Consider the following 17,699-nt stretch of genomic DNA (forward strand, 5'->3'; position numbering starts at 1 on the left):
TGTTGTAGTTTCCAGGTCTGTTGGCTTCATCCTGTCTTTGTGCTGATGTCCTGGACTTTTCCTTCTTGTCACAGTATAGTGTGATAGATGACACAGTAACAACATATTCAGGTTACATGCTGTTAGACAGATTGAAAAACTTTGTGTGTGTGGTAGTTAATGAGGAAGTAAAATAAAATTTGATCTGAATTAGGGGAAAAAAAACAATAGAAAACCACGAAGTTTTTGATGATGAAATTTTGTTAGATAAAAGGAATAATGTGTGTACTGTTTGTGGAATATGCTCTTGCAAGGCTAGGTAGAAGTTGGAAGGATACGTTAGAAAGTTCAAGGTCACTGTAAAAATGCATACACTTGTTAACAATCAAGATGGCAGTAAGAGTACTAGCTGTGGGTGGGGCTGGCCTTTAAAAGTACCATTCTGGTTCTCACTAGGAGGACACTTTTGGATTTTGAAGTGGTTCATTGAGTTTTATGGATTCTTTTAGAATTTCGGCTCTTACTTTATAATGTTCATCAGTTTATTTAAAGTTTCTGTAGTTGTACCCCAACCTTTGGCAGTCTGTTGAAGCCTATGAGCTGGTCGTGGAGTAATACTTAGAAGTGCTGGGCATGGTCATGCAAACCTTGGACCAGTCCTTTGGCAATTGCGGCAAGAAGGTTGACATGAGTTGCATAGTGAGCTCCAGGCCAGCCTGGGCCGTAGTGTGAGACCCTGCTGCGAAAACAAACACATAAATCAAATGTATAGGATGAATTATATAGGATAATAAAAAAACAAAAAAACAGTTCTATTGAAATAAGCCAGAATTTGGCCTTCCTATGAGTCTAAGGTGACAAGGAAATGTAGAGAATGATGCAGGCACTGAGAGTAGGCTGCTTGCACTGTGTTCTGTTTCAGGTGCGGGCCAAATTCACAGTGGATGATTACAGCCACTATTTCTTCACACCCTGCATTCTTACTCAGTGGGTTCTTGGCTTGTTCAGATATGACTTAGAAGGAGGTGAGTTTCAGTTCTCTCTTTCTCTCTCTGTGTGTGTGTGTGTGTAAAATTATCCTATAACTTGTACTCATAATAGGAACTTAAATATTTTGGTAGTAATTATAATATTTAAAAATGACAACTATTATAAATAGCTTCATTATGTTTATTTCTATTAAAAGAATAGAAATTTACTGTATTCTTTTTGCAACCTGTTTATCACTGTATAAATTTGACCTTAGAAAAGATAAAATCATTTCTTTTTATAGCCAAACCATTTTTATTAAGCAAATTGGAAATGATAATTTTATTGAACAACTATAAAATATTATTTTAAATATACCAGCTTATTAAAGAAATGAATTTTAATCTTTTTTCCATTTTTTTTCTATTTACCTGCTGCTAAAATTATGGTATGTAGATTCTCACCATATATTTATTTCATAACATTATGTTAAACAGACCACTTGAAAATAATTTACGTCTCACTACAATTAAAGAAAATTTTGCCTTCCTTAGGATCCTCTAACCATCCATTAGATTATGTGCTAGAAATTGTAGCCTATGAAGCACGGCGCTTGTTTCGGGACAAAATTGTTGGTGTGAAGGAGCTGCATTTGTTTGATAACATTTTAACTTCAGTCCTCCAAGGAGACTGGGGCTCAGACATACTGGACAACATGGCAGGTAATAGAAGAGAGCTTATATCAATGTACAGTTGTTATGGTACTTTGAAATTTTGTTTCTGACCAGATGCATGACTTCATGTATGAATAAATAGAACTTTGGATGATTACAATTTCAAATTTCCCCAAAGGGAAGATGCCCAGCCATTTTTGCCAGAATTCTACAGTTACAATCCAAACAAAATATAATAAGTAGCTACTTTCTTCATAAACGTATTCAAACTTGTGGTGCACTCTTGAAGTTGCACACTGTAATGCAATGTTGTTTCTGCTATAGAATTCTTACTAGTAACGTGGTGGCTGTGGTGGCACACATGTATCCCCAGCACTGGAGATGCAGAAGCAGGAGTGTAGCAAGTTTGAGGTCAGTCCTGTCCATAAAATGGGTCCAGTCTGTTTAAGGCTCTGTAGGAAGACCTGTTATAAAATATTTAAAACCTAAAAAAGAAGGAAAAGAAACTAAAAAGAAAATTTAGTATCTGATTAAATATGAAACATAAAGGTCTTTGAAGCTGGGCGGTGGTTGCACATGCCTTTAATCCCAGCACTTGGGAGGGAGAGGCAGGCGGATTTCTGAGTTCAAGGCCAGCCTGGTTGGTCTACAGAGTGAGTTACAGCCAGGACTACACAGAGAAACCCTGTCTGGAAAAACAAAAAACAAAAACAAAAACAAAAAAAATAGTATGCAAAGGTCTTTGAAATTCCTCAGTATTCCTTGTGCTTCATGGGAAAAGCCTTGTTTGTTTTTGTTTGTTTTTTTGTTTGTTTGTTTGTTTTTCTGTAGCTAACCATGATGTCACCTGAGTAGGACATATTCCCAGCTTTCTCACTTTCAGCAATATTGCATTCAGAGCTGTGTCTATTTCATAACCAGTTTGCATATTGGAAACCGCCATGAGAGCATGCGTGTAGTAGAGGATTCTCCAGTGAGGGGCCTGTTATAAGACACAGCACTGTTTCCTAATACACTAGTTATCCAGCTGGATAGTGTGTTAACAAGTATTCATGCCATGCTCTTATGTGCTTTACATTTCAAGACGTGATGTTGGTCCCAGGGCCATAATTATACAAATCCAAGGAAATATCACAGTGAGAGGGCTATTGGGAGTGAATGAAAGTTCTGTAGATATTTCCAGAGGTCTGAAAGTAGAAAGAATGTTGTACAGACAGCAGGCCTGGTGTAGTGCTGTGAGAAGGCTGTGGGCAGACAGCAGGCCCGGTGGAGTGCTGTGAGAAGGCTGTGGGCACTTCAGCTCGATTTTAACTGAGCTCTGCAATGGGTCTGGCCTGAAGCTGTCAGTCCAGTCTCTGTGGTGAGGCTTTGTTCTTGAAATTGGGCCACTTCTTGGTCTGGAAACTTTAGTCTTCAGTGTCTTTCCTGTAAAGGCCCTTTGTGCTTTGGTTGGTATCAGTACTTACTTGGTGTCTAAGTCCTCTAGAGTTCAGTGATTTTGGAGTCTAAAGAATTCTGTTATTCTGAAGAGGCTTACAGGTGACTACCAAAAGTTTGACAGGATGTTTGTGGTTAAACTAGTAGTTAGAATGAGTATAGAGTGTTTTAATGTAGCTTTTCCAGATGTTTGATAAATACTAGTCTTTTTGGTTTTAGAAGAGGTAGAGAGTAATTCTTGTTTAAGGAAGTTACATGAAAATATATATATTAAAAGTTTTTATAACTTTAGTAACTGTAGTGTTTGGAAAGTATATAAAATGAGACAATAGGTTTCATTATTGATATCTTATTGTTTGTTTTCTTAATTGTAGCTATCCTGACTGAGGTGAGATAGACTCTCTATGTCCTTTTAAGTTGCCCTTCCCTGCTGGCTAACGTGTTGAATTTTATTTCATATACTAAGTGACTTGTGTATAGTTTTAGAACTATCTGTTCAATTTATCTGTGTATTTGTGGTATATTTTTGGTGTTGAACTTTTTTTTTCAGATATTGCTTTAGATAGTAATCCTTTGTTGGAATGTGTAGCTGGCAAATGTTTTACCCAGCCTGTAAGCATCTGTTGTTTCCACCGTGTCCTTTGCTGTGTGGATGCTTTTATGCTTCCCATGGTGCTGTCAGTTGATTCTTGTGTTGCTTACTGGGCTCGTGGAGAACTGTTCAGGAAAGCCTTGCCTGGTCTTAGATCTCTTAAGAGTTCCTCTAGAATTTTCATAGTTATCGGACTTAAGGTCTCTAATCCATTTTGAATTCACCTTAGTAAGAAATGGATCTAATTTAATTTGTTTATATTTGGATATATATTTTAATTTGCTTATATGTAGATAGTAACTTTCTCAACACTATTGTTGAAGAGATGATTTTTTTTTCTCTCTCAAATATGTAGCTTTGGCACATTTGTCAAAGGATGAAAACAAACAAAGCCCAGAAAACAAAAATAGTATCATTTGTCTACTTTGACTTATCTTACCTGTTCCAAAGATGTGTATATCGTATCTTTCCCTGGATCACACTGTCTGGATTCATGTAGTCACAGCTTAATAAGTGTTGACATTGGGCAGCCTTATTTCTCGAGGGATAATCATCTCTATGTATATATAGTGTGATAAGATTGTGATAGGCCTTACACTGAGACTATATATTGATTAAAAATGAGTTGTTGTCTTTATAATCTTCTGATTCAAACACAGTATGTCATGAGAACATTTCAGCTTTTAATATTTATTACAAGTGCCAAACATTGAAGTGTGGTATATGATTTTAGATTTGTGTCTAAGTTAAACTTTTCATTGGCAAATATGTGTTCAAGTTATTTTTGTTTGTTTTATGAGATAAGATCAAATTTAGTTGCTCAATTGGCCCCGAGTTTGCTATGTAGCTCAGGCTATCCTTGAATATGAAATTCTCCTGCTTCTGCCTCCCAAGTACCTGCCTGGTACTATAGACTTGAACTGCCAGGCTCCACTGGCCAAAATAGGCTTTAAAAGATGAATATATTGAGTAAAGACATGTGGAAGGATATTCTGGATAAGAGCAATGAATATGTGAAAAGTCAAATACTGAGAAACGTAGTGTACAATGCAGAGTGATGGGGGTTTTAGCCCTGAGGGGAGCTAGGTTGGAGAGAGCACTTAGTAGAACTTTTACACTTTATGTTAGGGAGTATGAAACTATGATAAAGAAATAATGTTGTGCAGTCAGATTAGAGTTTTGTATATTTTCCTTCAGTAATAGCAAGTCATTGTAATAATCATTATAGCAGAGTATTTAAATAATTTTAATTATTTTAAAATGTTGATTATAATGTTGTTTGAATATTTGAAGTTTTTGAGTACCTTCTGAAAGCTGCATAGAGCTTGTCATCTTTAGTGGTGGGAATCATTCTGGTTTACACCATCACCAAGTTTAAAGAGAAAAGTAGAATGTTTAGATACAGATGTCCCATAAATTCATATCCAGCTTGGTGGTTTGAAAATGAATGGTTCCCATAGACTCAAATATTTGAATGCTTAGTCACGAGGGAGTGGAACTGTTTGAAAGTATTAGAAGAATTAGGAGGTATCACCTTTTTGGAGGAAGTATGTCTCTGATGGTTGGGCTTTGAGGTTTCAAAAGCCTATGCCAAACCCAGAGTCTTTTCCGTCTGTCTATGGATCAAGGTATAGCTCTCAGCTTTTGCTCCAGTGCCTGCATGCATGCTGCCATGCTCTCTGCCATGATGATAATGGATTAAACCTCTTGAACTGCAAGAAAGCCTCCAGCTTTTATATGTCTGTGTGTGTGTGTGCATGTGTATACATATTATATGCATGTATATGTATCATACAGAAAGCCTCCAGCTTTTATATGTCTGTGTGTGTGTGTGTGCATGTGTATACATATTATATGTCTGTCTGTGTGTGTGTGCATGTGTATACATATTATATGTCTGTGTGTGTGTGCATGTGTATACATATTATATGTCTGTGTGTGTGTGTGTGCATGTGTATACATATTATATGTCTGTCTGTGTGTGTGTGCATGTGTATACATATTATATGTCTGTCTGTGTGTGTGTGCATGTGTATACATATTATATGTCTGTGTGTGTGTGCATGTGTATACATATTATATGTCTGTGTGTGTGTGTGCATGTGTATACATATTATATGTCTGTGTGTGTGTATGCGTGTGTATACATATTATATGTCTGTGTGTGTGTATGCGTGTGTATACATATTATATGTCTGTGTGTGTGTGTGCATGTGTATACATATTATATGCATGTATATGTATCATACATATTACATATTTTTTACATATTTATTGCTCTTATCCAGAATATCTTTTCACGCTTCTTCACTCAATATATTCTTCCTTTAGAACCTTCTTTGGCAAACAGAATCTTGCAGTACAGGCCTGTAGTACTAGGTACTTCAGAGGTAGAAGCAGGGAAATTTCAAATTTAAGGATAGTCTGAGCTTCATAGAAAATTCAAGGCCAACCTGGGCAACTGAATTTGACCCTATCTCATAAAATAACAACCAAAAATAATTTAAACACATAATTGCCAGAGAGAGATGATTTATTATATGTATTAATACATATTAATATATATTACACATATATAAAATAGTTGATTATGGTATTTCTTCATGGCAATAGAATAGTGACTAAAACATCCAGTGAATGAACTGTATGTCTGTTAAACAGTTGTCAGTATAGGACTAACCTCAGGCTTGGGAAATTTGCCTTAGATATTGAAAGACCCCTAAAGGGAGACCCCCCCACTCTAGTCTCAGGACGACACACTCCCAAGGACTCATGAGAGACCGGCTTGATGCAAGCACATGAGGCAGCTTAATTTCAGAGCTCCGGGTCAGCACGTATCTCACACAGGAGACAGAGGAGCTGACCCAGAAGCTCAAAAGTTTGGGGATTTTATAGACAAAGGATTGGGGGAGCGGGAAATCTTCACGAGGTTACACACTACTGGTTGCTTTATACATATATTTTTAAAAAACATTAGCAGGCTGTGTAAGCAGAACAGGGCAGAGTATAGATTTTATGGGCGGGTGCTTATTTAAGTTAGCAGGACATCTGGTTAAACTTACGATTTCCTGGAATGCCAAGCAGGCCCAAAGGGGGAGGTTGGAGAATACCAGGTGGCCCATTACTCATTTGGACATGCTCAAGGTTCATCTCTGTGCTTTCAAGGATGTCCTTGTATACTTTTTTATCTTTCATGGCCAGCCAGTTCCTGGGATGATTCAATAGGCCTTTGTCCTATAACTCCACATCCTCTGTGGCTGACTAACCGGGCCCTGGCCTAACAGACCTGCAGAGTGGGCCTATTTTAAAACTTTCTTTTAATATAAGTTAGTAAGAGACTTTGTGTGTATATAAATAGTAAAGAATTTAATCCACAAAAAAGATAATTATGGTTGGGATTCTTTAGAAATAGTGATAGAAGGCAGAAAAGGAGTTGTGTTTTGTGGCTTTATGATGAGGAGCTTCTGGATATAGGAAAACCCTCCTGAGAGATGCAGGAAGCCGTGCTGGATGACCTGTGTACAGATGTGGATCTGCACATAAGGATCATTGTTTGTAGTGGACTTCACACACTGAAAATGATGAGAATGGAGGTTGTTGAAGGCAAGAGGAATCTGGTGGCTTAGGCTGCAGCAGAGCAGGTAACTGATGCTAGGACATGGGAGAACTAAGCTGGTGAGGAGGAAGACAGGGATAGGTTCATTCAATGGCTGTCCAGTTTCCTTTTAATATAATGCAGCCAAACACCTGGCAGTAACAATGTATGCAAGGGTTTATTTTTGCTCAACATCTCAGGATACAGACCACCATGGCAGGGAGTCCAGGTGGCAGCTGGTCACATAGCAGCCGTAGTCAGGATGCAGCGAACTGTGGCTCGAGTGTCCTGCTTGTTCACTCCTTTAATATTATCCAAGTTCTTAGGTGAAGGGATGGTGCTGCCCACAGTTAGGGTGTGTTATTCCACCTCCATTTATCTGATCCAGCAGATCCTACATAACACATTCCAGTGCTGTGTCCTCCGTGATTCTAGAGTTTCAAGTTGACAGCATTAATTCTCATACTTATGGGGAAGCAAGTAATATAAATTAATTAATAATTAGAAGATCAGGACATAGTGGGGGGTTAGAAGGGAGGCTTCATGTGAAGAGGGGAAAGTGGTGAGTGGGGTCTGATAATTTCAGCAGGACTTGGGAGATACTCCTGTGGTACCACCCTGGGTGGAGTTGAGGGTGCCCACTGATGGGTTGGTTCCCCATGTTCTAGTGCATAACTCCACACCTGTGCTCATTGCGCAGCACTCACTGGTCTCTGAGTTATTGACAACAAAACAACAACAGAGGACATGATGTTGGAGGAAAATGGCTTGAGGGAGCTTGGGGGAGTTGGAGGAAGGTTGTGGACAAATATGAACAAAGCATATAGTAAAAGGATGAAATTTTCTAATTGTAAATATATTTAAAAGGTTTAAAAAGTGGTTACTGAATATAATGAAAGTATTTAGCTCAGGTAATTCTCAGGCTGATTTTGATATTAAAATATGATTTTTGTATCTTTACTGATTGGTCCTCCAAGTAATTATTAATTAAATTAGTATAATAGTATATTTATATATTTTTATATTTATATGTTCGTATAATAGTGTACTTTACTTAGTATAATATTAGTATATTTATATAGTTTTATATTTATACCTCTCTATATTAGTATATTAATATAATTGGTATAAGCCACCTTTGTGTTTCTGAGACAATTTTATTTCAACTTGGTAAAAAAAATTTAGTGATAAATGTGGTGATTGATTCTCTCATCACGAGTGATATGTATCAACATCTTTACTGCAGATAGTTTCTATGTTACATGGGGAGCCCAACATATCTCAGGAGCAAAGACAGCTCCAGGACAGCCTTTACCCCCACATGGGAAACCACTTGGCAAACTGACCTCTGCAGATCTGAAGGATGTCATTAAGAAGGTATTATGGGAGTTATGCCGGGGAGTAAGATGTGGCTATAACAGTAACGAGTTATTTGTTAGAAACATTTGAGTACAATGAATGAAAGATCACATGATGGACAGAACTTTTCTTGCTCTTTAGAATTTAGTTCATTCTGGCAGACATGATGGGATGCTCAGATGCATGTAATATTACTAAGATACATGTTTGATGACTGCATTGCCATTGGTATAGCAATGAGAATAGTGGTTGGAAAGCACTCCTGGATGGCGAGTGTTGTACCTCAGTGTGAAGTCATGTGGTAGAGGAGGAATTCGACAGGCTTCAGGGTGGCATCTCCAAAGTCAGGTCCATCAGGTGTAGTCTGGAGATTCTGAGTCTCCATCTCTATTCTGTTCATTCTTCCTGATCTCTCTGTTTGCTCTTCCTCCCCTTCCTGTCTCTTCTTTATTCTCCCTTGCCACCCCACCCAACTTGCTTTTAGTGTAGTTGTAAGGACGAAGAGGAAACCATGTGCTATATGCACTCTTTTTTATTGTGAATGATATATGCCTGTGGGTATTTTTGGAGGTCAGAAGAAAGGCCAAACCCGGCAGAGCTGGAGTTATGGGCACTTGTGAGTTACCTTATATGCATGCTAGGAAGCAAACCCCACTTGAGATGTGGTGCTGTCTAGTACAATTGAATTTTATGTACCTGTGAAATTGTTTGACATGAGCTTTTTATATACTTACAAATCTGTGTTATTGCATAGTAAAATTTAGGTGTCAGATAAAATATAGTCACTTCACCTTTTTTTGAAATTGTCAAAAATGTAAAACTTTAAGTAACGTAAAAAAGATATATTTACTTATTACTTATGTATGTGTGTGCTGCATGAGAGTATGAGCTCAGTGTGCGCACAGGAGTTGTGAAGACCAGAAGAATGAATGAGATCCTCTGGAAGTAGACTTACAGACATATGGGTGCTGACAACAGAACCTAGGTCCAGCAAGATAGCTATCTCTCCAGCCCTAGAAAAATAGCATTTTTGTTGCATAACTAGAAATTACATTAAGCATTAAATTTGTTTTTATTTTTCATAGGGTCTTATTCATTATGGACGAGATAACCAGAATTTAGATATTTTACTCTTCCAAGAAGTTCTGGAATACATGTCGAGGATAGATAGAGTGCTGAGTTTCCCTGGAGGCTCCCTTCTGTTGGCAGGACGAAGCGGCGTGGGGCGGCGGACTGTCACATCTTTAGTCAGTCACATGCATGGTGCTGTGCTCTTCTCCCCGAAGATCTCCAGGGGCTACGAGCCGAAGCAGTTCAGAAACGATCTCAAGCATGTGAGCTGTGGACAGGATTCCCTTTATCTGGGTTTTAGTTTTGCTAATTATAAAAGCTTTTTAGTCTCCCATACATAAGTCTTCCTTCTAATTTTGTTGATTATTTTCCTATAATTACTAAGTTTTTATCTGTATGTGGGAGATTCCTGTTAGGATATTAAGGTTGTGGGCAACTGAGATTATGGAATGTCCAATTGGATGATAAACAGGACTACATAATTGTGTGGGAAGAACATATTTATGAAAATGATCTAGTTTTTGCTTTAGAGACTTATTTCTAGAATACATTTTCTTTCAAGTAATAGTTATTGATGACTTTATTTTCCAAATTGTGCAGGTAAAATATGATTTCCTTTCTAGTTAGTAAATAGCCTCCAAGTAAGGTGCATATGATCACATGGGAGGAAAGTAGCAGGGCGCTGGCGGGTTCCAGGCCAGCCCAAGTCACACAGCAAGATGCTGTGTCTCAGAAACCATCAGTGACAGCAAAACAACGGACCTGTAAATAGATACGTACATCACAGTCGCTTCCTTACGTAGAGAACCCCTCTGCTATACGACTTGGGTGCCACTGGCCAGCTTCACACTTTGGTTCACTCTTCAGACTGTGGTCCAGGCTGTGTTGCCATGCCAGCTAAGGATAATAATCTTTAATTGCTCCAAAAGCCACTGGCAGGACTGATCTTTCCTTGGTTTTGCAGGTGCTGCATCTTGCAGGAATCGAAGCACAGCAGGTAGTCTTACTTCTTGAGGATTACCAGTTTGTACATCCCACATTCTTGGAGATGATCAACAGCCTTTTGTCTTCAGGCAAGTGAATGGCTTCTATGAAGCAAATATAAGTACTATGTGGAAATTGCCCAATTAGAATTACTGTGTATAAAGTTTACCTGCATTACTGATGACAGCCTTGAATGCAGCTGTTACTAAGGTCATAAGAGCTGACACATGGTTAGCATCAAAATCTCAAGCTTTATAAAACCAAGAATTTAGGAATTGTGTAAGTTATTGTTAATAGTCCTGGTAATGACTGAACAGAAGAATTTAACACAAAAATTTAAATCATTTCATATATAAAATTTGTTTTGAATTGGTGTATGGTAGTCAAAATAAGAAGGAAATGTAATATTCTTCCACAGGCGAGGTTCCTGGGCTGTATACGCTTGAAGAATTGGAGCCTTTGCTGTTGCCTCTAAAAGATCAAGCTTCTCAGGATGGATTTTTTGGACCAGTCTTCAATTACTTCACGTACAGTAAGAGGCACAGAGTTCATTACTAAGTTTACTTCTGATTGGAGTAAAATAAATATCATTTAATATGGTGTTTTATCACCATATTAAATCAAAAACACCATATGGTGTCAAGTGGCACCTTGATCACTTTCCATAATTAGAGGTGGGGAGGGAATGAAGAATAGATAATAAACTTAGTAAATGACAAACAGCTGCACAGAATAATTGGAACAGGTAGGCCCTGCTTGCTCTGCTGGAGTGATACTTAGGGTACGTCAACTCAGAACCTTAGTGTGATGACTGTGTGCAGCCCAGGAGGGGGAATTTGCTCATCTAGGTAGGAGGTACAGTTACAAGTTTTGCACACATTGGTCAGTCATTCGTAAACACTCATACTTGCACACTGTCTACATTTGCATTTAGAGCAGAGAAAGATTTTGCTATCACTCTGAGCCTGACCCAGGTAGAGGGAAAGGCTTTGCCAGTTTCTCCTGGGCCTGAGGCATTAATCCTTGACATGACCGTGTGTACTTGTTAAACACCGCACGTTCACTAGAGACTTTCTTGGCTTTTTAATTTAATTCTTCAGTAGATTACAAATTTATCTGAAATTAAGGGGTTTTTGGTAATTAATACGTTTTTCTATTACTTTTTTTCTGCAGGTTTTAGAAAGTAGCACAGAAGAGCTATAATAACAGTATCATAGAATATCTTATCAGATAGCAATGTTGAGATTGTAGTGACGTGTTTTGGAACACCAGCCTTGCTGTCTGCATTTTCATCTGATCATATTAGGCTTACTGTAATCTTTATATATCTTTATAGTTTTTTTAAATGCTAAATAACTAATGATTTATACAGAAACACTTTTTTATGCACTATGGAAATAAAATAGAATTTTTTAAAATGAGAAAAATTATGGCACCCAGCCATTCCTATATTTTATTTTTATGAGCCTTTTTCTTTGCTTGCAAACATGACTTACATGTATACAAATATTTTTACTCATTCTTTGAAAATTTGATATACATTGATATCAACCTTTGCTCCCTCTCTTAACTCCTGGGATCCCCTACCACATCCCATTCCCAACTTGATGCCTTTTTCTTGGAACCCAGAGTCTAATCAGTGCTGTCCATGTATATGTGGGTGTTTGATCAGATACTAGATTGCAGGCAATCTACCAGGGGACACTTATAATTTTCAAACAGTCTCTTACCATTTTTTCAGGAATTCAACAGAACTTGCATATTGTCTTGATTATGGATTCTGCAAATTTGAACTTCATAATAAACTGTGAGAGTAATCCAGCTTTGCATAAGAAATGCCAGGTGCTGTGGATGGAGGGCTGGTCAGACAACAGCATGAAGAAGGTACGTTCTGATGCTGCAGCTTGCAGATGTGAAAAAAAAGCACGTGCTATGTGATGTTACTTTCACAGTCTTTGGGGCTAGTGTGAGCATTACCTTAACTGAGGGACTGGGGATTTCTACTCTGTCTGATATCATCTCCGATTTCTTTTATCTTAGGATACTTTGGTAGAATGTAGAACTTTGGAGTGAAACTTTTAGTTGAGTGTAGAAATTTTAATGGAATAAAGAGATAATTATCTTTTTAAAAATTTTATGCCTTGGATTTATTAGACTACTAAGTGATAGTCTAGAATTTAAAAAAAATGGTAGTAAGAATTTTTTTTCTTAACCAGATCAAAACAGAATTTCTCTGTCTAGCTCTGGCTGTTCTGGAACTCACTCTGCAGACCAGGCTGACTTTGAACTTAGAGGTCTCCCTGCCTCTCCCAACTGTCGAGATTAAAGACATGCACCACTGCCTGCCAAGCATCATAGTTAAGAATTTTACAAAGTGAAAATTTAAGTTGTTTTTTTTTTTTTTTTTTTGGGGGGGGGGTTGAGACAGGGTTTCTCTGTGTAGCCTTGGCTGTCCTGGAACTCACTTGGTAGATCAGGCTGGCCTTGAACTCAGAAATCTGCCTGCCTCTGCCTCCCAAGTGCTGGGACTAAAGGCGTGTGCCGCCACCACCCGGCAATTTAAGTTCTTTTAAAAACCACACTAATATTCCAAAATGTTTAAAAGGATTTGAATTTAATGTGTGAACTCCTAGCACCACTGAAACTACGATCCACTTATTTTAGTTTGAATCAGCAATAACCTTAGACATTGTGCTTTGAATGACATTCATATTCCCAACTGCTTACTCATTTTTGTGAAATAGAAATACATATTCATGTCTGGTATATTTCAGCATTAGGGTGATGTCATTCACATCATAGACAAATTAGATTTCGGCAAACAGATAAGAGAGCAGGCAAGTTTTTTTGTTCTATGAGAATAGTAAGTGAGCATGTGTAAGGCTTTGGATACACTTCTGTTTTTAATCCCTGCATTCAGAAGTGATATTTTTACTTGATGAAGGATGAGAGAAGATGCTTGGCAGGCTGAAGAGATGAAATAAGACACTTGGAGTACTTTGTGGTAATGAAAGAAGGGAGAGGTTGAGCCTGTTTCCTCGAGGTCAGCTAGAGCAGTTGTGTCTCTTCTCAAGCCATCTGTATACTCGTTTACACCTGGGCAAGTGCTGACTTGAATTTAGCCAATATTGTAGTTTTCCTCCTTGAGTGTGATGAAACAAGTGTGGGGAGGGAACTGAGGACACCTGCACAAATGGAATTACACTTTACCTAAGGAGTTTAGCTAATGAAGAGGTAAATTAGGGTTTGAAGCAGAGGAGTGATATTAGCTAATACAGAGGGTTTGAAGTACAGAGGTACTTGCGACCCTAGACTGTAGATTGGTGCAGAGGCTGAGAGGGGTCTGATTTTGAGAAGGAGTCAGGCTAAAAGGCAAGAGTGTCCTGGTATGAGGGTGGGATACTCAAAGTATAGCTTACCACCCAAGCATGAAACAAGGTTGAGGACCAAGTTTGCATCTTCCGTAAGCCATGTAAAAAATTGGGCATGGTGGTGCATGCTTATAATCCCAGCTCTGGGGAAGCAGGATCAGGCAGGTCTTAGCCAGGAAGCAAGTCTGGAGAGCACAGCAAGAGGCCCTGTCCCCATGGAGGGGCTTACCATTCCTAAGAATGCCACTGGATTATCCTCTGCTTTCTGTGAGCGTGAATACACACTTCCACATGCTTGCATGTGCTTCCCTCACAAGTGCTCCTCCTAATATACTGTACCCCACAAATGCTCCCTTAAAACCTTAGAAACTTTGCTGCTTTGTCATAAATCAGCTAATGGAAGCTCAGCATTAGTTAAAGAATTTGTTTTGGGTTACATTTCATTCAATTTTAAAGAACTGTTCTGTATTTTAGATACCAGAAATGTTATTCAGTGAAACAGATGGTGAAGACAAATATGAAAAAAAAAGAAAAGATGAAAAGAAAAAACATTCAGGTAGTATTTTGGTGTAATTGAATTTTTAAAAATGTGTATTTATGAGATGCTACTTTTTTCATGTTATAGATTCATGAAAGGCAATTTTGAATTTAAATAATGAAAATTGTTAACAAGTTTCTTGTCAATGGAATTTTGAAGCTTGCTTTAATTTTAAATTAAATTTGTATCATATGCAAGCCAAAAGAATCTTCATAATAATGTCAGAAATTCAAAAATTATTTTTGCAAGGCTGGAGAGATATCTTAGTAAACCACTTGTGTCATGCGTAAGGCCTGAGTTTGAGTCTCAGTATGGCAGTTGCTTGTAACCCTAGTGCTAGGAAGTCAGAGGCAGGAGAATCCTGTGTTTCCTAGTCAGCTGGCCTGGCCTTATGGTGGAGACAACTTCTGGACAGTGTCACCTGAGGTTGACCTTTGGCCTCTCTGAGCATGTGTACCCTCATACACACGTGTACCCCCATATGAACTTGAACACATTGTCCTCCACCCCCATTCTCTAACCATTCACAAACAAAGAAGTTTTGACCTAGTGAAATCCTGATTATATTGTTTTGACTCTGATCAGTATTTGTGCCATATAACTTCACTTGAGTCCAGAAAAGTTTTGTGATATTGTCTGAGTATAGATGGTAGTTTCTCAATTGTAATAATATTCAACATTAATTTTGAATAAGCTATTTTTATACCATAGCCATATTCATTCTTTTTTTAAATTTGATATTTTATTTATTTACATTTCAGATGTTATCCCCTTCCCCATCCTCCCCCCATTAATTCCCCTATCCTATCCCTCCTTCTCCTTTTTTGCTTTTATACTATTTAAATTATGTGCAAGTACTAAGGTCAGTTCTAGGTTGAGGAACTAGCATTACAATAGATGCAAATAGTCAATAGTCAAGACAATAAACCCAGATAGTCAAAGAACACGCAGGACAATAAACAGAGTCCAGTAATCACTCCTGTGATCATTATTTCTAAGGGCTTATCAAGATAACCAAAATATCTGAGCCTACCTCCCTGTCCTAGCCCAAAGTCATTTTCATGCCTGAAGCCTACTTCTATGTTCCAGTTTAAGATTTAGATTCTTGCCTGAAATTTTTTCTTTGTTTTAGCCTAGGGTTTAAATTTCTGCCTGAAGTTACTTCTTTGTTCTAGTCTAATGTCAGATTCCTTCCAAGCAGCCCATTTCCTTGTCCTTGGCCAATGTTAGATTCCTGCCATGCAGCCCCAAAAGCTCTTCACATCTCCCGTTTTTTTTTTTTTTTTTTTTTATTGCATAAACCAGACTGAGCCTATCTTAGGTTATTCTGACAAGAATGCCTTTCTTACAAGTCATGGAATATGCATTATCAAAAGCAATGCAATTCTGTCTTAGGTTGGTAGGGCTCTGTGCAGAATCTAAGACAGCTACTTTTGTTAATCATCTAGCGAAAAAGTGTTACTAATGTGTTGAGTATGCAAGAGGATTTATATATGTGTTTGGAACAAGTATTGATGTTGTATATCCTATTCAAATTATCAGAAGGAGGTTCAGAGTTTAAGAATTAGGAGCCATCTCGAGTGTCATGACAAATACCAAAGGAGTGGTGTTACTTCTAAAATTTAAAATGATAGTCATTATAATTAGAACAAAGTTTAAAGACACCTGTAGGGTATTGGGCATAATCCTAACACCTCCCTGGATGTTTTAACTTTGCATAGTGAGATTATGAATTTAAACAATGCTGATCTGTTGAGCTTTGATGCTGCAGATAATTCTGATAAAATTACCCATGGCCTGAGTTCAGTATTTTGGTCAAGCTTCAAGAATGGCATATATAGCTTGATCATGCTAGCCCTTTTTGTCCCGAGAATACTTTTATTCCTGCCCATCATGTTAAAGCTTGTCTTTAACAACATCAACATGTTGGCAGCAAAAGTACATGACTTGAAGCTGAAAATGGACCCCCAGACAGAGCCGCCATATTCATTCTTTAACATAAGCATCTAATCATGAAATGTTTACTGAAGTTGTTTATGCTAGATGCAGGGCAGTTTACTAAGGAGCTAATAGCCTAGTGAAACCACAAGTGTTTCACATAGACATTAAACTTGGATATAGCAAGAAAGCAGTGGTAGAAGTTCATCTAAAGTGTGCTGAGAGGTACAGTTTTGATGTGCCAAGTATCATAGGAAGTAGACGTACTCTAAGCAGCAATCTGGAACGGTTTCTGAAGACAGCTTGGAAAGGAGCATGTACACTTTTATGGAACTGCAAGGTAGTGGTAAAAGGATCTGGAAGGTAGGTCGGGTCAGCTTAAATGAAGAGAAAGGATGGTCAAGGTCAGTAGACCAAAGCTTAGCATAGTATTCTGAATTTGCAATCTAATTTGAGGCCTCTGGGGTTTTTGAGAGATTTCAATAGGAATATAATTAGGATTTTCTTTTAAAGTAGACTCTCTCAGTCTGTCTCCCTGCCCCCCACCCCACCCCACCCCACTACTCCATCCCCACATTTTATTCCTCCAGTTATTATCAAGTGGTCAGTATAGGGAAAGTGGCATGTAACTAGACCACTTTAGAAGTGCATTTCTGTGACATGGGGCAGACAAGGCCTGAGCCAAGAAGGAGGTAAGCTGAGAAAGAATGAACTTGGAGGGTGTTGGGAAATGGTTACCATGAGGCTAGACTGTAATGACTGTGGCATAAAGGAAAGGGTGAGCCAATTGTGCTCCGTCTGTGGCTTCTGGATTGAGGCAGTAAGGAGAAGTAGGCTTCTTTCATTGCAGTAGAGAATGCAGGTGGTCAGTGAGAGCAAGTGTGGGATTGATCACAAACACATTGAACTCTATGTGAACACACTCTTAACTTTCTGGGTTTTGAAGTATTTTCCCCTTCTTTATCAAATGACATTTTAATTGGTTTAGAATATCTTCTTTCAGGTAGCTTTTACTGTGTTGTCTTTTTGATTACATATATAATGTTAATTGTAAGAATAATTATTAGATTTTAAAATGTAACTTAATTGTATTACAATTATTGTGATCGATAATAATTGGAATAAATTATTATTAGAATAATTAATGCTAATTATTAGATTGATTTTACAGCAATACCTGTGTTCAGGAGAA

At 38.0% G+C, this 17,699-nt stretch overlaps 1 protein-coding gene across 4 annotated transcripts in view; it reads left to right on the forward strand.

Moving 5' to 3' along the window:
• Dync2h1 (dynein cytoplasmic 2 heavy chain 1) overlaps positions 1-17,699 on the forward strand; it is a 190,913-nt gene that overhangs the window by 61,294 nt on the left and 111,920 nt on the right. For 3 of the 4 annotated variants that reach the window (XM_076926141.1, XM_076926138.1, XM_076926139.1), the window contains exons 46-53: positions 902-1,004; positions 1,503-1,670; positions 8,493-8,623; positions 9,691-9,939; positions 10,641-10,749; positions 11,079-11,192; positions 12,402-12,544; positions 14,506-14,587. In XM_076926141.1, coding sequence (XP_076782256.1) covers positions 902-1,004; positions 1,503-1,670; positions 8,493-8,623; positions 9,691-9,939; positions 10,641-10,749; positions 11,079-11,192; positions 12,402-12,544; positions 14,506-14,587 — 1,099 coding nt within the window. The remainder of the gene's footprint in view (positions 1-901; positions 1,005-1,502; positions 1,671-8,492; positions 8,624-9,690; positions 9,940-10,640; positions 10,750-11,078; positions 11,193-12,401; positions 12,545-14,505; positions 14,588-17,699) is intronic. The other variant, XM_076926140.1, reaches the window with a different exon arrangement.

This window comes from Arvicanthis niloticus, chromosome 27, assembly GCF_011762505.2.
Source record: "Arvicanthis niloticus isolate mArvNil1 chromosome 27, mArvNil1.pat.X, whole genome shotgun sequence".
In the NCBI taxonomy this organism is placed as follows: Eukaryota; Metazoa; Chordata; class Mammalia; order Rodentia; family Muridae; genus Arvicanthis; species Arvicanthis niloticus.